Source organism: Glossina fuscipes, unplaced genomic scaffold (assembly GCF_014805625.2).
Source record: "Glossina fuscipes isolate IAEA_lab_2018 unplaced genomic scaffold, Yale_Gfus_2 2, whole genome shotgun sequence".
NCBI classification, from domain to species: Eukaryota; Metazoa; Arthropoda; class Insecta; order Diptera; family Glossinidae; genus Glossina; species Glossina fuscipes.
Genome location: NW_023998416.1, coordinates 15,914,174 through 15,940,714, shown reverse-complemented (window position 1 = coordinate 15,940,714; position 26,541 = coordinate 15,914,174). Strand labels below are relative to the sequence as shown.

The window sequence follows — 26,541 nt, the reverse complement described above, 5'->3', positions numbered from 1 at the left end:
TTTATATTATCCGTCTTAGAAGGAACTTATTTATTAAATTTTTGGAATATGACTGACATCTAAAGTGATTAGTGATGGAAGATGCATTGTGCACAACAGCAATATAGCCGGAAGAGGCAGCGATCTCAGCGATATAATAATATATGGCAAAGTCAAAGAGGTCTGTGCGTTTAATGCATTTAAACGATCGTTGTACTTTGCAAGTTTCAAATCGGAGCGGTAGTGTAGACAGTTATGGACCATGTACATAACAATGCAGTGAAATCAAAAGGTAGTGTGCCATGTATTGCGCTAATAACGAAATCGATCAATTTTTATTTGTTAGTTAATTGTCTTAAACACTAAAAAACTGTAAATGGACGGTTGAACGGATGAACACGGTTGAATAAAGTCAAAAATCTCCGCTCTTATGGGGCCTACAAGGAGAGTTTCCGCACGTGACGTATAGAATGACAAAATTAATATACTTTTTGGTAGAGAAAAAAAAGAATGAAAAGAAGAAAGAAAAAAAAAGAAAGAAAGATACATCGTTGGCCAAGACAGATCGTGTCAAGGTAAAGAGTGTTTTACGACTCGAAATAACATCAGAACATTCAAGTTTAGTTCACGGTAAATCTGCCGTTCTTTCCAAAAATTTAAAAACTAGAAATTTGAAGAATATTTAAAATTACGAGTAATCTTTCAGTTAAAAAGATAGTTGAAAAAAAAAAAATAAATAAATAGATATAATAAAAAGATAGTTAAGCAAATCAAAATTCTTATCAGTCAATGCTTGGCGCGAATATCTCTTGTTCTGAAGAAAAAAAAAATGGCAAGTAAAATAAGACGAACAAATAGAAAAAAGCTTTTCCCGAAACACGTTCGGCAAAGGGATGATGAGGAGACTTTAATTACGTCTCGTTTCGAACTACTGTCTTAGTCGTCATTAGCTCAAAGGCAACGTATTTGCAAAAAAAGGGCCAAGATCCGTTCACGTGATATGTCGTTTCATCTAGTCACGTATGTATTATACGTGATGTATATATATATTCTTCAAGATAAATTTTTATATAGGACGTATAAGAGGGAAAATTAGTAAGTAAATACGAACTTAAAGGTAAGGTTGTTGGTTTAGAGAACATTTTTAGCGATCTTCCTACTCACACGGCATTGCAAAAACCTGACGATTCGACTTTTTAGGGCAATGAGTCATTAATAACTTGGAATTGGAAAAACTACACGGCACACACAAGCTGGGACGGACATCAAAATTATAAAATCGAAATACCTTTCTTTTCAACATAAACTTTTAACTGAATGAATAATTTTAAATAAAAATTTTAATTCTAACCTCGCAATTTCCTATTGTTTTGACTGAGTTATTTTTCAATTCTTTCCTGGAAACTATTACAAGATTATCTATACCGTTTTTAATCGTTATTCCATAATATTTACAACTTATATACAACTTCACTGGGTATTTATCATGACTGTAGGCTTAAAGCCTTAGCTAAAACGTTCGTTTAAAAAGAGAAATATATTGTTGTTGTAGTAAAAGCTTTCTTCACTAATAAGAAGACATATAACGTATTGCATATTATCGTTTCAGCACAATAAACAAAATTAACATACGTGAAATTTGGATAAAATATTGCAATTTTCCGCTAAATAAATAAAAATTGGATTCAAAATTCAAAAAACAATTATTAATATTTAGAAAAAATATGAAATCATAATAAAGTGAATAAAGTGTAAGAAAACAAACGAAAGACATTTAAATATTTTTATATACAATCAAACAATAGAAAAAGGAAAAGAAGAAAAAACATTGAAGGCATTCTCTCAATTTTCATATCGCGCGAAATGCAATTACATTTTCCATATTTCCTTTTTTTTAGTTTGCTCTCCCTTTTCGTTAATTTTTATATGTTAATTACTATTTATGGATTCATATCAAATATGTATATAAATTTGGATTATAATATTTCATATTTCTAGGCTACTTTTATACAAACAAACAAAAATATCGAAGACTTTTTTATCATCATCGGCATATATAAATAGTGTTTTTTTTTTGTTTTTTTTTCTTTTTTTTTTTTGTATAAATTTCCTTATTACATAATAAAAATTTTTATTCTTTCTCAGGAAATTCATTTTAAATTAAAGAGAAAAACAATGTTCAACAGCCAATACTAGCACTAAAGAACGTCTCAATCTTTCTCAAGCACCTTTCATACAAAATCGATAACTTACCTATGTTCGCCTCCTAGTCTCTTTCTATCCTTCGCTCTCACTCTCACCATCTCGCTTCCTTTGTTTTGCTGCACGTTCATATAAAACCATTACATTTGCACGTTTGCCGCTACGACTACAGATTGCTGCTACCATTGCCGCCACTGCTACTGCCGTAGGAATGTGCTTGTGGCGGGGTTGCCGTTGGTGGCGTTTGACTGGCGGCCATATCGTTGCCATGAATGGAAGCAGCCGAACCAGTAACTGCTATCGGTGCTGAGGAGACAATTGGCGACGGCAGCATCATATGCTCTTGCATTTGTTGCTCCAATTCGACTTGTTGTTGTTGTTGTCGTTCCATTTCAATTTCCTCCTGCAATTGTTGCATAATAGTGTCCTTATTCTGATGCCAATATACAACCGGTATACGCAGCGTTGTAGTTAATGTGTCATTATGCTCCTCCAAAGAATTACTTGCATAATGCTCGACCAATTTTTTTAATGTATGGTAAATATTGTACGGGGCCGCAAACCCGTAACCGCTTTCAGTTTTAAAGATCATACAATGATTAATCGAATTCTTGCAAACAATTGACAAAGCATAGTGCCCAGCTTCCCGAGCTCGTATCAAAAAAGTGCCAGTAGGCGCTCCATTTAACAAATCATGCGCGTTACTACGTGAACAGTCTTTTAGGAACCACATAGACTCATCATTATGTGGCTGATTGACAACGCTATCGTAACGCTGTTGCCAAGCTTCGAAACCCATTTCAATCAATTGCTTAATATCTTCGTCCTTAATACCAAAATCCTTAAGACGTCTGCAATATAAAAGACAAACGCTATCAGAAAAAAAGAACTTACGAAATTAACATTGAAAAAAACTCTGATAGAACTATTCCGAAGTGGAAGTGATACTCTTCTGCACGTTTTAAACGATATAAATGCAAGATTTTCTAATTAATGAACGATTTTATATAAATATGTGGCACACAGGCGATCCTCTTAAATAAATAGAAAAATTTTTCACTTTTTAATGTTTCGCTTTTTTTTGTGCAACACGTGATTCTTCTCTGAATCAATTGTTAAGTAAAAAAAACTCATAAATAGATTTAAATATACACGTACAACAGTAAATCGAATACAATTTAAATATAAAACAACATTTGGTTAAAACTTCATCGGCGACAGAGAGAGAAAGAGAGAAAGAGAGAGAGGGAGGGAGAAAAACAAAGAACATTTTTTCATCAGAACTCATGGTGCAGAAGTCGGTATAAAACTGAATTTACACAGGTGCTGATCTTGGCAACAACTGATAAATGCATTAAACTATGAGAACAAGACGACGACGACGACGGCGGCGACGACGTCTAATTGTCTAACTGAACAATAGACATTCTTAGGTGCACTGTATTCTAGCCAAAAAATTCGAGTCGATCGCATTCCTTTTAGTATCTATCTTATAATATCAATCAAAAATTATATACCAGGTGGCGATTAGTTCTCAGATTATAAATCGGGAGAGAAGTAGAAGAAAGAAAAATGGGGAAATGAAAAATTTGAAACTATTAGAGGGCATGACAAAGCACATAGCCCGTTAAAACTTGCTCAAAAGATCTGGCGGAATTATGCAACTTTCATTGCATTCATTTCGAAAGAACCGCTTCGATGGTAGCGGCAGCGGCTTGTAATGCTTTGCGTCTATTTTTTTTCCATCCTCTTATGTAACCAAAGAGGATGTTCCCTATTTGCGTAACTTGGTGATGATCGGAGAAAAAATAGGAAGGGTGTGGCCGCAGCCTAGTGGGTGTGTCTAATCGGTAAGCAGCATTACGCCTTTACGGACTGAGCACTCACTCTGGCGGCGGTCAAAGTAAACTCAACCGCACGCTATCTTAGTAGTTTAGCGATTCTTACCTACTCATGCCTCTTTGTTGTCCACGCTAGCTAACTACCTAGAGTTTCTTGCTACGAGAACATATTATAATTCCTTTGAAGGTCGATGGAATAAAATTTAACGACTAGTATGTTGCAGTGACGGCAACTCCTCTGTATTAGGCACTGGACCACAAATCTTGTGCCATTTGAATGATACGCTTAATTTGCGAGGAATAGTCCCGAAAAACTGTATTTTACATAGGATACAACACATCGTTTCGTAAGGTCGTAGGATGACATATAGAGAGATATCGACACTTTTGTTTTTGTTAAACAATGGAAAAATTTGAATTTCGTGTTTAGCATCACACACTAAGCTGTACAACTGTAAGTTGTAAATTAATGATCGGATCGTTATGAAATTTTAAAACATTCCCTGTGGTTCCGGTTGATGCTGTCTAAAAGTCATCGTAGTCATGATTGTATGTCACGCCAACGAACGTATCGAATGATGTCTTCTCTATAATTCGCTTTTTGCGAAGGTATAATGCCTGTAGGTAGTTATTTAAACGGCACGTTAGGAAAACCATTTGAACGGCTATGGAGAGCAAATTTAGATTCATTGATACGAAAAGAGACGTAAGGTTGCCTTTCCCTACTATCCGTACAGCGCATGAAATCGCTGCTAGCCAGAGCTTTAATGGAAATGAAGTGTTTTTTCATTATGCACATGTTCGTAGCTAAATGCACTTTTTATTAATCCAAGTGAGTCACATTTGCCGTCACGTAACGTAGCTAACACTTCTATCGATCAGCTTTTTACAAAAAAAAAAAAAAAAAATCACAAAAATCAACTACATATGCTTTATATACATAAATGAAGCCACTAATGATAAATTTCTATACAAACACGAGATACATTTGTAATTTAAAAAAATGTTCATTAGTCACAAAAAGTTGAATTGCACATGTATCGATAATAGCAGACAGCATGACGACCACAAAAATGGCACACAAACAACAATAATGTAAGTGCGATCTATTTAATCGGAACTGATGAAATGAATGTGTGACTAAACAGAGCAAATTGTAACGTATGCAAAGACTTCATGCTCTCTACTAGAACAACATCTCTGAACTTTAGTTGTTACGTTTGTAACGTGCTATGCCATGCGTAACGCGATAAAGTTTATGCATAGTTTTAATAAGCATGAAATTCTGATTGGATTCCGTTTGTTAACTTAACAGCCGATTGGAGGAATCTGTGTCGTAATTATGGTCATATGAACTTCTGCAATCTGAACTGAAATAGCAGATATGTCATCGGTCGGCCATCTGCATTTAAGTTACATAAGGCCTTGCCCACCTATCAGTTCCTTCACAATTCAACGATAATTCGCAGAAAGCATATGTTTTGTGTTTTTTTTTTATTTTTTTTTTTTTATGTACAATGTAACCGACACAATCTATAGCGCTTTCAATCGGTTGTCATTTTCATAGGCGAAGCTATCTAGAGCCGTGTTTCGCTTATTGAGATGGAGCATACCAACCTATGTTCGATCAACTCGCGGGCAAAAAGACGCCGCCACTCCGATCAACACAAGTTTTAAAAAAATAGAGTCATTTCTCATGTTGTCCATTGTGTAATCAATGGTGGGTCTATCTTAAGCGCTTCTGCGTGTTGCATACGTCCGTACAAGCTTAACATACTTTGTAACCCAAATCATATGGTATAATTTTTACATCCAATATATGGAATTTTTTCTGTGATTATGTGGAGTCCAATTTTCAATTCGAAAAATGGTGAAAAAATTAAATGAATTTTTCTATTGACTGCAACGGCATTTGTGGATAGGTCATGTCTATTGCCATATTGAATTGCCTATATCTCGCCAAGCTTTCTGTAACTTTGTGAAAGTCTCTTATAGCTTAGATTACAGAATCACGAATGCAATGACCAAGTTATAGAATCTCCCAAACGTTCTTTTTAGATTGTTAGAGGGAACACTTTTGTAATACCATATCATAGAATGATGCTGCTTCAAATATCCAACATTTCACCTGCCCTCTAATCTCATTATATCGAAATTAATGCGAATAAATTTTTACAAACTTTATGTATTCTATGAAAATTTCCTACTTTCTTCTCCGTAATTACCCGATCTGCTTCTGAGTTTTTTCTGTAGAGGAGTAATTGGCTAAAACAGCGAACACTAAGAATGCGGGCTGTATGCATACGGGTCAGCGAAAATAGTGAAATCGCAATTTAATAACATCTGTCGAAATCGCGAGTAAGGCTTCAAAACTGAAAAATAATCTTTTTCTTACCAATACTCTTTTCAAGGCTGGCGAAAAAATGTGTTGAGCACACGGGCACATGCATGGATACCAGAGGGACAGACAAGCTCAGATAGATTTAGATAATGATTCTTATTCGCTCTGTACAATAACAGGTGGGTCTATCTCAAGTCCTTCTCGACGGTGTTACAAACGTCCGCACAAAATTAATATACCCTGTACCGTGAGTGGTATTTGATATTAAATATAAGTAAAAATATAAATATTGTATTTATGATCTCTAGTACAATAACGCCAGCAACAAGTATTTAATGTTTATAAATGAGATATTCGTTCCAATTATCTGCAAGCAGTGGAATGTACAGTAAAATAATCATAACTCAACATAAGCCATGGATGGATATTAAGAAGAAGATTATTGGTTCTTTCTTTCTTTATTTTTTTGTATGAGTTTTTGCTAGTTACAATTGGATCCTTCGAATGATTATTCCGCTTAAACTACCTACCCAGCTAGCTACGATGAAGCAAGAGCTGAAGCCTTTATTTAGGTTGTAGGGAAATGTTTTTGGAATGAGGCTTGGTAGGAGAAAAGTTCGGTTTCAAGAATGATTTACATTAAAATAATCCATACATGAACCGTTTTGAAGGCAAAGATCAATTTCTGAGATAGAATTTCTTTCAAATACTCCTGTAAGCCTATTGCTTTGTGTTGACCGATTCAATCTTAAATTGTAAAATATTGCATAAAGGCAAGACCTTAGATAAATTCGTTACGAGACGAATTCTCTTCGTTTTGTTAAACTCACAGGTCGCAAGCGACATACATACATACATACATTTCTTCTGGTTTATGCAAGGTCATCTAAGGCGTTTTCGGGATGGAAATCAATTTGTTCTTTAATTTGTTTTTGTGGCTTACGCTCTGAAGTTACGCTCTGAAGGTAAGAGGAGCCTACCGACACCTGGTTGTAATCGCTTTTTAAGCATGGGTATTAAATTCGTATTCACACCATTAATGTATTCTACTTGCAATGATTGAATAAGCAATCAAAGCTGATTGCGTTTAAGCCCTAACGTTCAAAGTCGATTCTTGTGTCATAATCACTTAAAACGATAAAATGAAACTACTCGGACTCGTGTCACGATCAACCGCGCAGAACGAGCGCTCCACGAAATAAGCAGCAATCAATTCCATATCTAAAGATTGTTTCGGCTGAAATCGGCAAAAAAACTTTGAAGATAAAGATTCGCGAAGAATACTAGGAATAGATCCGTAATAAACTGCTGTAAAGCAATAAAAGAAATTTCAATTCGGAGAAAGACCAACTTTTACGCCACACTCTAATCAAAAGTCAAGAGACTTCGGTGTGTGGAATATTGCTTCAATAATGTAAAAGAAAAAACATACGATGTACTTTGTGGCGTTTTTGGGTCTTAGGAGCTAAGAAATTATGGTTCAATAATCAATTGTAAGCAATATAATCACTAAAAGTAGCAACTGGGAAGAGAGATGAAAACGAAAGCCAGGTAATTTTCCGAAAGATGCTACTAAATCGATCAACTTGCAACGTTTCTACAGTAAGCCCTAGCACCACACCATTCACACTCTTAGTATTGCCTGTTTATCCCTGGTGAACAACTTCTCTAATGAGGTAATCACTTGCAGTATGACCATAAAAGTTTCCAGATTTCCACAGGAGTGTCTCTACGGCCTTAAATGTGCAGAAGCGTTATAGCTTAAAAGTGGCAATATTTTGAACATCATACAGTTTCACAATACTAAAAAAGGGGCTGCTCAAAAAATGCATATTCAATAAGAATTTATAAGCGACGTCAAAAGTGATGATATGACCTTTAGTCGACCGTTTACCTTGTGTTATAAAATTAGAAAAAGAGTGTAAAAATATTACAAGAAAGTTGTGTTTGCTCGTATTAGTCCGCACCCTGTTTGCCTATGATGCTTTATTGCGCGAACAAACGTTAATTTTTTAAATATCTAAAGAAAAAAGGTTTGCGGTGTTTTTCCCAAACCATGAATTTGGCGTCAAGTAATTTTGGCAATAAAGCCCTTACAATGCAATTAAAACAAAACCTTGCGAACTTTTTTTTATTTGCTTATGGGAAGCACTTGATTCCGGTATAGAGAATTCGTTATTAAAAGCAGTCCGAAGTTATGAATATGTTTAAATACTGGAGGGAGACCATCGCCGTAACATAAGAATTTTCATGCATCCATTTGCAGATGGAACCGTTTTTGAAGAAACCGACACTTGCGACAAAAACAAATGAAAAAGTTTGTTACCCAAATTAGATGAAGTTGTATGACCGAGGGCGAAGCTTACATTGACGTCGCGTAATGTAGTCCTAGTCTGCAATCTCAATAATTAAAACAATTAAAGTGCGAAATTGAGATAAAGCGGCCAACTTTAATCGATGAGAAAAGTGTTGTCATCTACCATGACAATGCCAAAGCACACGCATATTTAATGCCTGGCCAAAAAGTTTTGATAAATTCACCGCATAAGCCGCAATTTGTCTGGTCCGACTGTCATTCGGCACTACACTTCGCTCTCTGGAAAACTGTTTTACTGATATAAAGTTCACATCAAGATACCCGCTAAATCCCATGGTTCACTTTTTCTCTCAGATATCGCAGAAAGTGCAATATCGCAATAATGGCATACTAATTTTACTAGAGTGGCCTACATTTGGCCATTTCAATGTGAGATCTCAAAAACGGTATAGGGCGAACCGTACGCGTGGATCAGTTTATTTTCGAAATTGAAACGCCAATCTTATTAAGCTTAAAATTATATCAGTTTTAGTAATTGACAGCGAGTCCATGAAATGATTCAGGATATTCTTAAAAAAAAAGCAGACGACCGGACGGCAGACTTCCATATCGATTCTGTTATTCACTCTGGAAAGGAATGCAAACATTTTGTATATATTTTATAGGGTCTTCGATGCATGGTTCTATGTGTTACAAATCTAATATACTCCCTGTTATGCATATAAAAATGTATGTTTCTACATTTCATGCTTTTCAATTTGTGATCTTAATAATAGTCATGCCTGGTAAAATAAAATCGTGCTTGTGCTTTCCAAACAACAAAATGGAAACAAAGAAATATGTGTTTTGCTTCCTTTTATGATCCGACCGTGGTTAACTTAAAAGTTAGTAAAGTTTCTAATAAAAATTCTTCTATAAATTCCAAAATGTTAAATGATAAAAAAAAAAAAAAAATATTTCATGCATTCCAAAATAACTTATGACAAAGAAATGATTCACACAATAGTTGTGATTTAACTGAAGAGGCGAAGAAATTAAACAAAATATAGCGTACGAATCTTTAAATTTTTACAATATTATCACAAGAAAGAATGCAGTCATGCATCAAATAGAAGCGATCGCATTGTCACGGTGTAACCTGTATTTGAAACGTTTGCTTTCAAAAATTAAGACTAAAACGATTTTTTTTTATTTCTTCTTTTGTAATGCAGAACAAATATTGCAGCCAATAAAAATGCAAATAGATAACAAATATTCATTACACATCCCAACACAAAATATGCCTGACAACAGGCCGAAAACTAGTGGCGAAATTCTTAAATTAGCTTTAAAACATACTTGTCATTAATGCATGCATTAGGTAACTGAATAATTTTAGAAGATTGCAGAAACACAACATCACGAAGTGCATTTAGATTTGTGTGCTTGGACTCCATTTCCGTTAGATTTCAGTTGAAAAGTTGGCAATTTCGCAATTTCTCCGTTTAATTTGATTTTATTTAAAATTTTTTTTAATAATTTGGATTAAAGACAATTCTTCTCGAAAGGCGCATTTCTAAGCAATTTTAATGGCCAAAAATATTTATCGAACACACGTGTCAACCCAGGAGCTGATCGTCTATCTGGTTGCGATTATCGAGTATTTGAAAATTTCTAAGCCTTGTTTTCAACAATTAGTTTTGCATTATGTAGCCTAATTTTTTTTTTTTTTTTTTGCTTATTACTTTTTTATGCCACCTTATCTTTTCCTACTGCTGCAAGTTTTTTATGAAATACTTTTTCTCCGCTTTCGAAGAATATTAAACGGAATGTTCACTTCGAGCGGAATATTATTCGTTTTTGTTTTCCGTTTTTGTTTTTTCATCCTGAAATGTAATTAAAAGTTCACTTATCCATTCATGCATACATAATAGTCGCAAAAGTATAGGCATTTTCCCTAACCTACCGCAATAGAAAATAGAAAATATTATGACACCATTAAAGGGAGATATGTAATATCATGTAAAGCAACAATGAAAGCAAAAAAAGTAAGTAAACAATAAGACGCCAACTAAGAAAATGTAATTCAGTTATCACTGGATGTCTAGTCACATATATAATTGTACTTACACTGTAAATATCTCTTTGCGTGCGATAATTGATTGCAACTCCGGTTTGGCTGCGTTAATCTGACGTTCCAGCGATTTGTATTCCTCTTTCTTTTCCTCAACATAACGATTTAATTTTGTCATTTCAAAGCAAAGATCGGTTAGACGTGCCTTTATTAAAGCAGCATTCTGTTGCAATTGCTCTTGCTCCTGTTGGCGCATTGAATTGCTTATCGCCGCATTGTTATCATTTAAACCAACCTGTGGTTGAGTGTTAATAAATGTTTCAATTAATTTTATTTGTGATTGAAACATTTTCTCGGCTCTCTGGAAAACTTCTTGATGCAATTTCTTTTCATTCAATTCAGTTTCAATGGATTTGAAAATTTTCAACTTTTGGTCCAAGCTTTGTTGATGTTTATTCAAGCGATTGTGCAATACTAAAAACTGGTTAGCCAATATCCGCAAATCCCCATTAGGCTGAAGTTCATCATCATCTAGAGGCCGCACGATCGGGTTACTAAGCGTGATATCTAATGTCTTATTATATAATTTCAGAGAGTTAACTTTATAATAGTTGATCAGTTCAACCACTGAATTAAATTTGCAATCCACGAAACCGTATTTTCCATTTAAATGGCAAATTTTTATGAGCTTCTCTGTGCCATCCTTGATTAGGGTTAATGTGTATTCACCTTCCTTGGAAAGAGCATCACGAACAAGAAAGCTGCCGTCTGGTTTTCCGCTTAATATATTCTTGACCTGCTCGCGTGTAATTTTACCCCAATACCATTCCGCATTACGCAGTTCTTCAGCATTAGGATCATGTGTTTGGCCCACCCCACCGCCCGGTGGTTGCGGCCTCATGGTCGAATAGTGTAATGGTGAGGTGTACACTGCAAAATTTGACAACAATTTATAAACAATATTTTAACAATTTTAACAAACTACAAAGAAAATAATGTATAATATCAAACTCACTTTTTGTGCGTAAATTTGAAACGTGAAAAAGGGGGAAATTGGCAACAATTTCTCTACAAGTTTCCTGCTTCTTTCTTCGGCTGTGTTTTGTTTTATTCAACTTTTTTTCTTTCGCTTTGTCGATTCTACTTTACTTGTATTGCTACTGTTGCTGCTGCCAGTCCTCTGCTACTAAGAGCACCTTTCGTCTTCCCCACTAACGATTAGTATATCTCCAGCAAGATTCACTAACTTACTGATTGGCTGTGATTGCTTTACACCGCACACACCATTCACACTGTCTTACCCTTCTATCTATTTTACTTTGCAAAAGCAGTGTATTCTTCGCTTACGACTTTTTTGCACTGATTTTTATAGCCGGACTTGATGCACGTCGTTGCTAAACAAAAGAAAAACTGCTCGCGGGGAAGAGTTAAAGTTAAAGTGAATTCGTCGATTAGTTAATTTCGTTTGTTATCAGGGTTTGCACGTTTCAACATTTTTTGCCGAACTGTATTATTATTATTTTTTGTTATTGTTTTTCTTACTCTGATTGTATTAGGTGTTTTTCTCCTAATTTATATATTTTAAATATATGTTTATTTTACTGTTTTTTATTCTTTCTTTTTTAGTACAAATTCACATTAACAAAAAGTACTTTTTATGGACTTATTAACTTTTTGTGTTTTTAATGATTAAATAAAAGAAATGGAAGATAGAAGAAGAGGAAAACTAGGTACTCTGAGTACTCTGATTGGAAATCCGTAGGCCAGTGCTGCCAATATTTAATTTTAAACATTATTTATTAAAAATAAATTTTCAGCAAAAAGGCGAGAGCTGATCGCATGTTGTAAATTTGTGTATTAAATTTCGCGAAAAATTTTCTTTCTTCAATACAACGTCTTAGTGTTAATCCAGAACATTGATCATCTGCTATAACCATCCCTTTGTCAGCTGTTTTATGTTATGATGTAAATATAACCTTCAGACAGAAAATAAATAATTATTTACAATAACACAAACATTACGCTGTAAACTGTGGATAAATAATGGCAGATAAGAAACGTGATTTAATTAAAATTATATTCCAAAATTTTTTTAAATCGTTGAGGCCGAGACAGTTTCGCGGTAATTATATTGGTGAAGATTACTTTGGTAACAAATATTATGAAATTCCTGCAAATCCGTCGATCGGTAAACGCAAGCCTTCAAGATGGTTTGAGCCGGCCGATAAGGAAGCTTTCGATCAAGAGCTTACGGCCGAGTGGGAGGCTTGGCTAAGAGGCCGTCGTGATGCACCACCCACAAAAGAAGAATTGATCCAAAATTTACAAATTATGGAAATGAAAAAGCGGAATGCTGAGAAACTTGAAGCTAAATATAAAAAAAATACCTCGGCACCATCCACAAGTGCGATTGGCACTTACCCTAAATACGAAGAATTTGAAATAATACCAAATAAGGATCCGGAAAAGAAATAAATTTAAAAGACACCATGTTTATTTAGTTAACATTAACAATTAATTAATTGTAGAGAGAATTAAATTATTAACTAAACACCCTATAAATTCTACCAATCATCCAAGTCCAAGTCCTTGAGAATGTCTACTTCCTCATTTTCAGGCTCTTCATTTGGTGCACCGCATTCTATCGATGGCTTCCCTAAAGCCATTTTGACTTTCTTCTCTCTTTTGGACACTTTTGTTAGTTGCTTTCGTTTTTCATCGCCCTGAGAGTCCGCAGCCCCCGGTGACGATTTCAGCTTTTCGGATTCTTCTTCAGAATCGGAAGGAAACAGGTCGATTTCGTCGCCTTCATCTTTTATTGTTGCTGCAGATCTTTTAGTGAGCTTCTTTATTTTGGGCAAATCATAATCATCGTTAATGATTTCGCTCTGCGCTGCTTGTCGTCTCTTTTTCGTTTCGTGTGTTTTCACCCAACTATTGTAGTAAATATCCAAGGGAGTGCCTTTGTTGCGAATTTTCGTTTCCCACATTTGGACTTGGGACAAATCCTTAAGGCTAAAAGTGATTTTGGCTCTTTCCTGCTCCACGAATTTGGCATTTTCTTGTATTTTATCTAGTAGCTGTTTTACTTTACGCGAATAATTAGGATTTCGACATACTTTCAGATAACCCTTTAAAGCTACAACAGCTGGCACTACTAAATCACTAAAGGCCAAAGAAGACGATTCAAAAGCTAAATATTCCAAACTTAGCGCGCAAACTTGCTCGACAACTTCATCTCGAAAGCCATTCTCAGTTAATTGCTTTTTATTCAAGCGTAATACACACGTGAATTGCAAGGGCTTCATTGAAACCGACGTGTGTTTGCCATTGAATGTATTACTACGCAAAACTTCCAAAATAAGAGGCAACACGGGTATGAAAGTATTAGTGCCTTTGGACAACGAGATGAGAACCTGTAGACAATGGAAACGCAAAGGAAAATATTGAGCTGTTGGTATAAGTCGCACCGCTCCGATAGTAATAGTCACAAGTGGATACACCAAAGGTTGTAGCTGAGGCTTATTTGCGGTTGTTGACAACAAATCCGCCCACAAATGCAACGAGTTCACATATTGCCAGTTATAAACTGACTGGAAACTGTCTTTCTTTTTCAGAATAACCGCATTTCGTAAATGAATTGCTAATTGACGCACATAAAGGAACACATGCTGATAAGACACATTTAAATCAAGCGCAAACATTTCTACTAATGATCGACGCATAAAATTAATAGCTGGTAGGGTGTTAGGTGAGACAAACTTTGAATTCCGTACATATGAGAAATACATAGCTTTCAACACATGATTTAGCATGGAGCCCTATAAAAATAGACAAAAGTGGATGAATTAAAAATTGCTTTAACTTATTATTTTTACCTGTTGATTTCGTGTAATTTTCAATATGCACAAAAATGATAAAACTCGCACCGCCTCGTCACCAGCAGACCATAATACAATTAATCTTTTTAATATAGTTTTGGTCAAAGCCGAAAATGGAGTCACCATAGCAGCCATCTGATGTAAATGCTTTAGCAGGACCATCAGTATATGTGGACTAGATACCTGCTCAACCAAACGAATCAGATCTGACAGGTAGACACGTAAACAGCTGCGAATTTTTGCCCACTTTTTCAATTTATGCAGAGGCAACGCAGTACCAGATGAAATACCCAGAAAGCGAAGCAAAGCTGGTTGTAAATGTAAAACGCACAACTGAACCACGCCATTAAAAGCAGCTGCCCCAACAACTTTGAAAACTTTAGGTGCTTTAGCTTCGTCACCGTCTCCTGATATACTACACAAAGCCGAACTAAATGCTTGCACTGTTTTGCGTATTGTATGCACAGATACTGTATCATTTTCCATTTCCCTTTGCCACTGACGTAAAATATTCAAAGTAACTTTTTGCGAATCCTCGGCTGCCGTAACATCTTTGTCATCTTCGAAATCGCTCTCATCGCTAGCTACTTCTAATTGGTGGTTTGGTGTGTGTAATTCCTCCTCATCAGCGTCAACGTTGTCTGACGCAGATTCGCTATCCTCTTCAGAATCATTGCATTTTTTTGGTGGTTTTTTTCCATCTTTTCCCTTTGGCCGCTTCTTATTCTCTTCTACAGCAATTTCTTCATCATCGTCACTATCCCATAGATTAAATTCTAGCAACTTTTTATCGTTCTTCTTTAGAAATTCGTAAAACTCTGGATCAATATCTTTAAGCCCTTCTAAGTGTTTTCGAGTTTTACTTTTCTTATTTTCTTTGACATTTTTTTTTAGATGTTTCTGTTTGACCGGCACTGGTTTTATTTTGATCTTGGTTTTAGCAGCGACTTTTTTCGTTTTTGCAATCTTATTTTTGACTGATTGATTTGCCAGCTTTTTCGATGCAACTTTCATTTTTGTTAAGAAATACTTTCTAAAAGCAAATTTTAAATAAAATATTATAAGTAGTTCTGTCAACAAGAATTCCACGTGCAATAAACAGAGTTGCCATCGTCACTTACGTATTGTCTACATATCTAACTGCGTAGTAACGACAAAATACTGTTAATAAAGAGATAGACTACTGCAACAACCGCCAAAAAAGTAGTTTTTGGCAGATATTTTCAAATGAAAGGATATGTTATAGAACAACAATATTTGAAGCGATTATTAATATAAACAAAAAACATACTTGAATATCAAAAAATATCACAAAAAGTGTACATACAGTTTATTTCACAGACAGTTTAATATATTCTTTGTGGGTAAAATGAAAAAATTCGTATTTTGTTGGACCTTTGCTTGTATACGGTTTGGCAATGAAGAAGCCTTTTTTCTGTTACATCTGGCCCAATTTTGTACCATTCCTCAAGTAAAGTTTCCTTACGGTTTTCCATATTAGAAATTTTATTTTTTCCAACCCGCCTATTCAACCGCATGATTTCGATTGCATTTAAATCAAGTTGATGATTGCGAGGAAGAATGTGATTGTTTGGGGACGTTTTACTGCTTGTGCACAATGAGAGATGCATGTTTCGGATCGTTATCTTGCTCTAAGACCCATTTGCCCGAAAGACGGAAATCTTCAAATCGCTAATAAGCGAAATTTAATGGCCGGTCTGATCGCTACTTGTTTTCTTTAGTATTTGAGTTATCGTAATTTCTTATAATAGTCAGAGCAGTAGCACAACTGATTCCAATTATTTTTGATCCGTACGCTTTTTCCCCACTTCTTAACTTTATAATCACTTTTCTAATCTCTTGAGAAATTTCTTGCCTTTTTGTATGTTTTCTGACTTTAACTAAATTACTATTTAAATGTAGGAAAACAAGTACTATGAACTAAAAATGATTTTTTTTTTCAATGCTTCCAATGATTTTCGCTTTTCTGCTCACAAAATTGAGAAAAACACCATTTTAGTACGTTATATTTTTACACATTTAACATTTTTCAAATTTATCTAAATGGCATAACCTAAAATAAGAAATGCTGTGAAACTTCGATAAATTTCATTAAAATAAAAATTTTGGGTAATACATCTAGACTTTATTGGCTTTAAGTACAATAGAAGGGTCCTTGGTGTACGCAGCATGATGCGTTTTTTTGTTTTTCGTGTGACGCATCAATTTTCTCAACTTTTTCCAAGACTTTGTTGGAATTAGCAAATTTTTGTACGCAGGAAAACAAATAAAACAAAAAGAAAAAACTTATTTTAAATTTGAAAGCTATTTATCTAATTTATGTTCATTTTGCACTAATTCAGATCTGTTTTATGTTATATGATTTAAAAATTTGGTTCAATCTATCGTTTTTTAAGGAACGAAAAACGAGAAATAAAGGCGACTTATTTTTAGTACACATTGTCAAATGTCAAATCGAGCCGTTTGAGCCGTTCTTTTGCATTGCTGAACCGCGTCAAGCAAATTATGTTCGATCCTCATTCTTTTAAGCTCATTATTTTTAATTTGTCTATTTATGAAATCTTTCGTGCTCGCAACAAAACTCATCTTAAGCAGCTAGCTGGCTTTAAGGCTAAGGTTTCCTCTATATGCGTTTTTGCTGGCGATATTGTTGCTAACATAACTGTTTTCGAATTTCCTCCAAGATTTGAAGATTGAATAAACTAATGTTTTATTGACTACAAATAACTAACAATTTATAACATAGTTTCCAGAAAGCTGAAATGTTTAAAACCATCTATTATATGTTACATATTTTTTGAGGATAATTACCCGCATGAAATCATTCAAACCAACCTGTGTTAAGTGTTAATAAATGTTTCAATTAATTTTATATTTTTTTTTGCTATTATTAAGATCGAAGAAAGAACTTGTGTTAAAAACTCATAGCGTGACTGGGTATGTAGGTCTTATCCTTTACAGACCTGATCCGTTCCTCTTTTTATATAGCAAAAAAAAAAAAAAAAAAAAAAGTTGAAACGCGTTTAATTTCAACGTATCTGCGAGCTGAATTATAATTCGATTAAACATTTGCTTGCATATGCAGCATCATCAAAAGCTGACCATTGCTTCGACGAAGTTCGATAAAGAGTAAACGTACACCTGCAATTTTCCAGCATCATTTTTATGACCTATGGCACCAAACTGTCTATGTCAACTAACCGAGTTTTTCTATAGAATAACTGTAGCACAATTAGATATCATTGACAATATCTTCTTCGCTGACAGTACGTGGCGCGGACTGAATTCAGTAGCAAAATAATCATTCATAGCTCGATTGAGTTGTCCTTGTTCCGAATTTGTTCCTTTACTTGCAAGGTCACATACTTCCAAACGTAGCTCGCTGTTTGATGCAGTTGATCTAGAACAACAGTCGAAGGTCAACATTATTATATCCACGTATTGGACAAGATTGACTTTCGTTTGTAATGCATATTTATGTAATAATATCATATATTGCTGCTCTTTTCTGTTAGGCTTTGTCTCAACAGATCCGTGTTGGATATGCTATACGTATCTCGTAAACGACGCTTTTCATTCCAATGCCACTAACGCAAACCACTTTAAGCCTACGAATACTTAATCACTTCATATTCTGCTGGCTTTTCATATCATCTATGATCAAGCGTTGTGACTGAAGGACTTTCATAAAGCCGAGCATACGTATTGATTCAATTATCACAGCTATCACAGCTATACAAGTTGACAGGGAAGCTAACAAGGTGCCAATAGAGGCAATAGGGCCAAAATATGTGAATGCAATAAAGTTTGTCGAACTATTCCAAAAATTGCAGTCTTTTGAGTAAACATAATACATATATAATATATATAACATGAATATATATATATATATATATATATATATATATATGTGTGTATATCAGACAAACGGAAAGGCGAGTTTAAATCCAACCCGAAAATGATTTTTAAACTACATGCAAAGTACACCACAATATGTGTAAGGTATTGTCCACGAGTTGGCGCCACATCTTACTTTGACTTAAAATGTGTAACACATCTACGATATGAAATTTACACAATTTTTTTTGATTTTTAACGAGTGGATTTTCGTTTGCAATTAAATGTCGGTACGTTACTGAGGTCTATTGAAAAATTCTTTCCAAGCCAAATATATTATTTCTTGCTTATTTTTAGCAACATTTTAATACTGTGTGTGTGTATGTGCACGTCCTCTTTCTCGTTATAAATTTTTTACATATTTGCAAAGTGCAATGAACTGGAATGTTGATCACGTGCATCTCATAATCGAATCATTTGTAATGGTAGATGTTTAATTAAAAACGAGAAAAGAACATCTTTAACTTCAGTTACTTTTCACAGCCATCATTCGCTTGTTCGAATTAATTCTTAATAAATACATTGTTTGTTGCTAAACTCGATTTAATTAGAATTTTCAATACTAGGGCAAGGTGTACAGAGAATATAACGTGATTGCTATCACTAATAACTTCTTGCGTGAATAGCACCAACTACTGGTTCTTTTAACATAATTCGGCGAAGATCAAAAGATATTGTTTTTAATCAAAGTGTGTACTGAAAGATTTACTAGCATAATCGTTGTTTTCATAGAAGAATCAAAACATATGGTTTAATCGATTCCGTTGCATATAAAACATGCGTAAGCAATCCAGCTAGAGACTCAAGCAAAGAATGTTCAGACACAAAACAAATGTAAGTTCCAACGGATGAAGAGCGTTGTCGGTGGTATTTATCGTTATAGTGGGTCATACAAACCATTCGGCAAACGAAGCGGGACGCGAGAAACACGTTTGTTGATTACGTAGCAATGCCGCACATAAATAAGAGTCAAGGCGAGAAAGTATCACTGAAACCATTCTAATACGTACTTGGAATATGTAAGACAGAAAAAACAAGGCTAACTACCATGTCCATCCTTTTCTAAATAACACGTAACCTAAGTGACGAAATAAGTAGAAGATTAGCTACTTTCCAGTTTTTTACCCTGCACCACTTGTGGTAGAAGGCTGTCCCAAGTTTAGACCTGAGTAATCGAGTAGGTAAGAAGAGCGACTAACAAGTCAGTGCTCGCGGCTTCAAATCGCAAGTACTGTAGAATTTCCTTTGCTCGTTGCTGCAATGAGTGCTCAGTCGGCAAACGCATAACGCATAACACTTAACGAGAAGACATAAACCCGTTAGGTTTCGGCCACCACCTCCTTATTTCTTTGTCTTTCCCTCTCTTCTTTCTGACCGTCAACGCGTTAAATAAATAGGAAACCTCGCCTGAGTGATTGATCATAAACAGAAAATTAAGTTAATGCAAGTGCATGCCACAGCCAGATAGACCCATCGTTTTTTCTCTCGGTCGATTCCGAAAGCGAATCTAATTGTCTGTCTGTTTGTCCGTCTTGTTGTACTTTCTGAAATATTTTGATGAAATTTGGTACGATGACATTATTTGGCACAAGGACGAACGTTATTAGAAATGATCACGATTGAGCCACTTTTTCTACCATTCCCTACATAAGGTGTTATTTTGAAAAGTCGTTGTATGAATAACTGTATCAAACGCAGTAGTACATGGCATTTGACGGTGGGCAGGGTTCCGCTGCAATATTTTCACTTATTTTGGTATCAATCTAAAGGAGGGAAATGTATAAGTTAGAAAAATTTAAGATAAGGGGTGAGAGAGAGAGACAGAGAGAGAGGTGGTGCAACTGATAATCGGCGTACTAGCAACTATCCAATTCATCTTCGCCGTACCATTTTGTCCACTTTAATTGCTGCAACAAGACTCGCAAAATCTATTTTTGAATTTAAAGCTGCAGTCTATGACTCCATAAAGACATTATGAGAGTAATGCAAGTCGCACTCTTCTACCCGTCACTGTTGTATTGTTTTTTTCTCCCCATGATATTTGCGATATGAGTCGCCAAAACATCTCATTAAAAATCGAAAGAATTGCCTTTGTTTGGCTTTCAAGGGTTTCCTTCAATAAACCTGGGAAGTCGAGGAGGTGTTCTTCAATCTCAGAAGTATATTACAAATTCTTAAAAATTCGAACATCTTCCCACAAAATACACACTGCAAATCATTCTGTATCATTTCTCGAAGACAAGCTTCAACTTTTCTTTTTTCTCCAAGTTATTTTTTCGGTAAAAAATAATTAACTGTGGTGGTCTTAATAAAGAAACAAAAATTATAACAAATAGAGTACAACGAAAATACTAAAATTTAAAGTATGTCTACATATACGTTAAAATCATTAAGAAATATTGTACAACGTCAAAGGTACTGTAACTGTAAAATGACTTCAACAAGTTCTAGAACAATTCCAATATTTGCTATTTCAAAATAGGCAAATATCTTTGATATACAGGGTAAATGGCATTCGGTGCTTTGCAGGAATTGATGGCATTCGTGAAAATGTTACCAAAAATTGTACATTACCTGTAGAACCGCAACAACAAATATCAGATCATACGAAAAGAGATGTTCAACACCATAGCAATAAAGCCGAAGGCTGGTGGGACCTTGATGGACCGATGAAAGGATTACACCGTATGAACCTTTTAAGGTATTTTCCTTACATAAGTTGAAATGCATGAATACTATGAATCAATTTTAAAGGGTACCGTTCATAAGAGATGGCCTGGTCGCAAGAGGTTCTGTAGATTCTAAATTAATAAACACTAACAATGTATTACAAAATCAACAAATACTTGAAGTGGGTTGCGGAGGAGGCATATTGACTGAACAGTTGGCTCGTTTGGATGCTAAGATAACAGGCATCGACTTGAGCGACGTATTAATAAATGTAGCCTGTGAGCATTTAAAGCAAGAGGCAAACGCTCGGCTACTTAATAATATAACTTATAAGACCGAATCCATCGAAGCTCATATGCAAGATAAAAAGAATTTTTACGATGCGGTGATAATTTCAGAAGTATTGGAGCATATTGATAACAAAGAGCCTTTCTTGAAAGCTTGCATCCAATGCTTAAAGGTTATACGTTTTAAATGGATTTTTTCTTTTTATTTTGCTAATATGGCTATAGTTTTTTTAATCAGCCAGGCGGTTCCGTTTTTATTACCACTCTTAACCAAACTGTTCGAATGTGGATAGTGGGCGTCCTGATAGCCGAATATTTATTAGGGTTCATTCCAATAGGCACTCATCATTGGAAATACATGATTTCTCCCTTAAATGTACAGAAAATGTTAGATACAAGTAAGTATATATATATAGATATTCATTTGTTTTAATATGAATCGAACTTTCATATTACAGTGGGTTGTCAGACAATTTTAGTAAACGGCTGGACGTACCAATATCGGCGACAGGTTTGGCGTAAGATTAACTCTACAAGCATGGTTTACGCAATGCAAGCTATAAAAACTCAAGCTCTTCAGTAATATTTAACAAGTTCGCGGATATTATCAATTTTAACGCACTAGGCACAAAATAGGCAGACATATCTGCATTTAAATTAGTTAGGATATCTGAAATCTGATTAGAAATGTTATGTGAGGTTTTTAAGATTGAACAAAATTAAATGAAATAACAAATGATTTTAAAATTTGAATAATATTCGCGTAATTTTGCATAACATTCAGGGCCGCGGATGTGTTAAATTTCCCTACAATCCATCGCCCACATCATCATTCAATCTCCTTGACTACTTTTGGCATATTTCGAATTTTATCGAACAACGAATTCTCGTGAACTTTTGTTAATCATCTCGAAAGTTTGCCCGTCTGTAGTGTTCTTACTTGTTTTATAATTAATATTTTCAAACTGCAATATTAGAATCCCGACTACCAAGTTAGTATGCGAGACTTTAAGCCATATGACAACTCTGCCCAGATTGCGTTTCTTGAATACGCAGAGAAAGATTAATACCATGTTTTATACCTTACCAAGATCGCAACGTAACTTCCCGTATTATTGGTCTACAAACGTAAAGCGTCTCCTAGTAAACTAAATTGTTGCACACAACTCATTACACGTGCCAATTTCTCTGATATTGCCAATACGATTGATTCCGATGCAGGCCTTGAACAAAGGCGGTGAAATCGTGTAAATTTCTGAATCACAGCAACTAAGTTATCGCAAAATTCATCACCAAATACATTGACCGCTCTGTAGTGCCCACTGATGGGTCGCCCTTTTATTCAACGTATGCATCTAAGATATTGGAGAACAATTTACTCACTAAGTAACGAGCGGTTTCAATAGCCGGCGACGACAAAGGGTAGCCATACCTAAAAAGAGAAAAAAACCGGCTATAAATATAATCTTTCATTATATATTTTAAAATATTACGTTTAAATTCTTTCCATTTTTCGTTATGAAATGCCCCAATGACTTGTAGTTATTTATTTAGCGGTTAGTTATGGAACCATCGTAAACTATATTACCTGGCACGATTTTCCACACCACCCCTGAGGTGCCGTGATAGTCGCGTTGCCAATTGTTTTGAATGGCTGGTTCTCCTGTAAGCCTACACCATACAATCTCAACTAAAAACTGTAATAATATTTATAATAATAATAATAATAAGCCCCGTTTATACATAATATACATACATAATTAATTCTAATCTAAGTAAACTTGGAACGTTGCTGTGTGCCGGTACGTTGATATCTGCAAAAGAAAAATATTGTAATTAGTGAATTTTATATATAAAGAAGCGTATGCTTGTTTTTCAATCTAAAATGAAATAAAAAGAAATGAATGAATTATACACAACAATAGGTAAAGATAAATGTAAACCTTTGGCGTACAGCGAATCTTCATCTATATGAAGTGATGAGCGAGAAATTGTACATAATTTTTTTGTTATTGTTAAAAGTCGAGCAGTTTACAAGTCGATTAACGGTTATAGCGGCAACCTCCAACCAAACAATATTATTACACTAATAACGCAAGATATTTAAGCAAGTAGATAATAATTCAATAAACAATTGGAAAACTATTTCATTTCAGTTAGTTTTTGAAAATAACATTTAAATAAGTTCTCATCCGTATGTTTATTTCAACTGTAATGTATACTGTGAAAATGAAATTAATTTTCGCCGAACATTTGCTTATACATACAACCTAGTCCGAACGAGATTCTCTGACTAGAGAATATGTTTTTTTTTTAAATTCCCAATAATAGGTCTCCAAATCGACTTGTCTCTTCGATCTGCTATTGCTACAGTAATTTTGCGGTTTTTAGAACACCAGTATTTCCAATCTGAGTTCTTCTTGCGTTAGCTTTAACTCTAACTCTATATGTTTGGCGTGGAGCTTTCACAAAAATAACCATGTCGGAAATAATTCAATAATGCAATGTGATTTCATTTGTTTTCTATTTTACGAATTTGTGTAAAACTACAGTAATTTACTTAATTATTTGCAAACTCTGCTTATAACTATTCAAATCAATTAAGTAGCAGCACATGAAATTTTCCGTTAGAACCACTAACGTACGAAGTAATTATTAAAAAAAACACAAATGAGGTATAGTATACCTACGTCCTATATCATTCGAAAAATATAAAAAGTTTATTTAACCATTTTATTTCAACTATATAAAGACCGCATACGTGGTTGCTTCACTTGTTCAAATATGTATTTGTGCTTATGTTGGTGCAAGATGCATATGCAAATGCATATTCAGCTTTCGTATTCAAAGTACAATACAATTATTATAAATGTACAACTTATGGTCTACTTCACTTTATCTACAAAAAAAAAAGAAGAAGATTTATTATTAACTTTTATACTTGTTCATTCGCATGCATCAAGTACAACTCCATAGCTCATATAATATTTCTTCTCTCTCGAATTTTTCGTAACAATGAGAACAACGTAGACAATCATTCCACATATGTCATACATACATACAATATCTATTCTCGAACTATATTCGGTTAAGTTTCAGTTAATTGAACGAATACTGCTGTAATAATTTGCTTGCAGCAACAATTTAGAATATTTGCCGACTTAAACCATGCGAACGTATTTACGAACATCAATATTGCTGATTACGATAATAACATTTCAACGCCCACACAAATACATATATATGGACTGAAAATATGTGGAATATGTCAATAGCAACTAAAGCGTTTTGTAATCGGAAATCGACAAGTATATGATCAAAAAGTATAATTCATTAGGAATTGAGGGAGAAGACCTGTCGCTGATATTATTACGAAAAAATTAGTCCATCAAGTCGGGTGGCGTTCACTATATCTATTTTACCATTAACGCATTTTAGGCGTATAATATATTTTCATGTAGGGAATGTACAGAATATTATTATTATTATTATTATTATAATTTTAGACTAATGAAATAAATTCTTAGACTAAAAAAAAAAAAAGACATTGAGCACTAGCAACACAGGCTATCGGCGCTAATTTAAATAAATGTACATTAGATAATGAGCTTAGTAGTATTAATAAAGTAATATATAGAATTGATATTCGATTCTGAAGCTGATTTTAGAATGTCCAAAGGGTTAATCGTTCCAAATGCAATACTTCTAGCCAAGCAAAAGTTATGGCAATCGCAGAGAATGTGCTTTATAGTGAGAGTTTGTCCACAACTGCAACTGCAACGTAAGGAGTAGAGTTTAATTTAACATACATGCTTTCATTCACTCATTCGTTTATTCATTTCTTCTTGTATTCTTGTGTTTGGGATAACCAAATTTGCGGAGTTTTAAATGTTGTTTCGAAATAATTTGGTTTAAAGAAATTGCTAGCAACTAGAGACACCAATGAGATTATTAGGGAAACTACGTGAATCTCAGGCGGGTGCCCCTGTCAATACATGAAATATATAAAATTGTAAATAAACGAAATAAATGCACTTACCGTCAATTTCTTACAATGCTTGAAGTTACTCTTTTGTATATGTATTCCATAAAATTTTATTTTCAAATTTCTTACACTTATCTTTGTTTAACTTATTAAATTTTTACTATCAAATTCCTTACACTTATTTAATTCATTAAATGCTATATATTTTAACACACTGTTTTTTTAAACTGTTTAAACCGCTTAGGTCCCATTTTATTTCGTTTATACATTAATGATATTCGATCGGTCATTAATTTCAGTCAGATCTTCACGTATGCTGATGATGTGAAACTGTTTTCTTCCTTCTCTATAGAATCGCAACCACATCAACCTTGAATAATTGGGTTGCATGGTGCTCGATGAATCTTCTGAAACTGAACCTAAATAAATGCAAGAAGCTTTCTTTGTCAAGAAGAAAGTCATTCATTACTCAGTATTTCATGGATTCGCATACATTGGAGGACGTCGATACATTCACAGAATTAGGGGTTCTATTTGACCATAGATTACGTTTTAACTCGCACATTGAGCTCTCGTTAAACAAATCTAGGTCCGCACTTGGTTTTATAAAGAGGTGGTCCAAAGAGCTTGATGATCCTTACATTACCAAAAAGCTGTACATGTGTTTGGTTAGACCTATACTCGAGTATGCCTCCTCCTTCATATAGATGCTATGTAGATTCAATTGAATCTGTTCAAAAGCAATTCTTGCTGTTTGCCCTTAGGAATTTGTGTTGGGAGCCAATTGCCTCTCTTCCCCCTATGAAAATAAGTTGTTTCTGTTGTCGCTTCCTACGTAATCAAAGTAATGGTGCTATTGACTCGCCTGCATTACTTGGTGAGATAAGCTTTAATGTCCCTAACCGCTTCTCCAGGCACTTTCTCTTGGTTAAGCTTAGTCAATGTAAATATAATTATGAGCCGTTTAACCCGCTCAGAGTTGTTTGCAAAAACCTAAATAACGTCTATCACTTATCCTCTTTATCGCGCTCTTTAAAGTCCATTAAAACAACATTACTTAAAGCGCG

The 26,541-nt window shown here is 34.5% G+C and overlaps 4 protein-coding genes across 4 annotated transcripts; 2 read left to right on the top strand and 2 right to left on the bottom strand.

The window, feature by feature from the left end:
* Positions 1–1,933: 1,933 nt before the first annotated feature.
* On the bottom strand, positions 1,934–11,834 carry LOC119633187 (phosphatidylinositol 3-kinase regulatory subunit gamma). The gene is made up of 3 exons (XM_038026570.1): positions 11,749–11,834; positions 10,790–11,663; positions 1,934–3,032 (listed from the first exon to the last, which is right to left on the bottom strand). Coding segments are annotated over exons 1-3 (1,560 nt in total). The 5' UTR covers positions 11,750–11,834; the 3' UTR covers positions 1,934–2,347.
* Positions 11,835–12,751: 917 nt separating this feature from the next.
* On the top strand, positions 12,752–13,240 carry LOC119633188 (NADH dehydrogenase [ubiquinone] 1 alpha subcomplex assembly factor 2). The gene has a single exon (XM_038026571.1). The coding sequence runs from the start codon at positions 12,777–12,779 to the stop codon at positions 13,206–13,208; it is 432 nt and encodes a 143-aa protein (XP_037882499.1). The 5' UTR covers positions 12,752–12,776; the 3' UTR covers positions 13,209–13,240.
* On the bottom strand, positions 13,237–15,706 carry LOC119633186 (nucleolar complex protein 2 homolog). The gene is made up of 2 exons (XM_038026569.1): positions 14,612–15,706; positions 13,237–14,554 (listed from the first exon to the last, which is right to left on the bottom strand). Exons 1-2 carry the CDS (start codon positions 15,626–15,628, stop codon positions 13,298–13,300), a joined length of 2,274 nt encoding a protein of 757 aa, XP_037882497.1. The 5' UTR covers positions 15,629–15,706; the 3' UTR covers positions 13,237–13,297.
* Positions 15,707–20,897: 5,191 nt separating this feature from the next.
* Positions 20,898–22,072, top strand: LOC119632957 (ubiquinone biosynthesis O-methyltransferase-like). Its single transcript, XM_038026122.1, has 5 exons — positions 20,898–20,947; positions 21,036–21,233; positions 21,287–21,662; positions 21,728–21,887; positions 21,948–22,072. The coding sequence occupies exons 1-5, from the start codon at positions 20,898–20,900 to the stop codon at positions 22,070–22,072; spliced, it is 909 nt and encodes a 302-aa protein (XP_037882050.1).
* Positions 22,073–26,541: the final 4,469 nt, after the last annotated feature.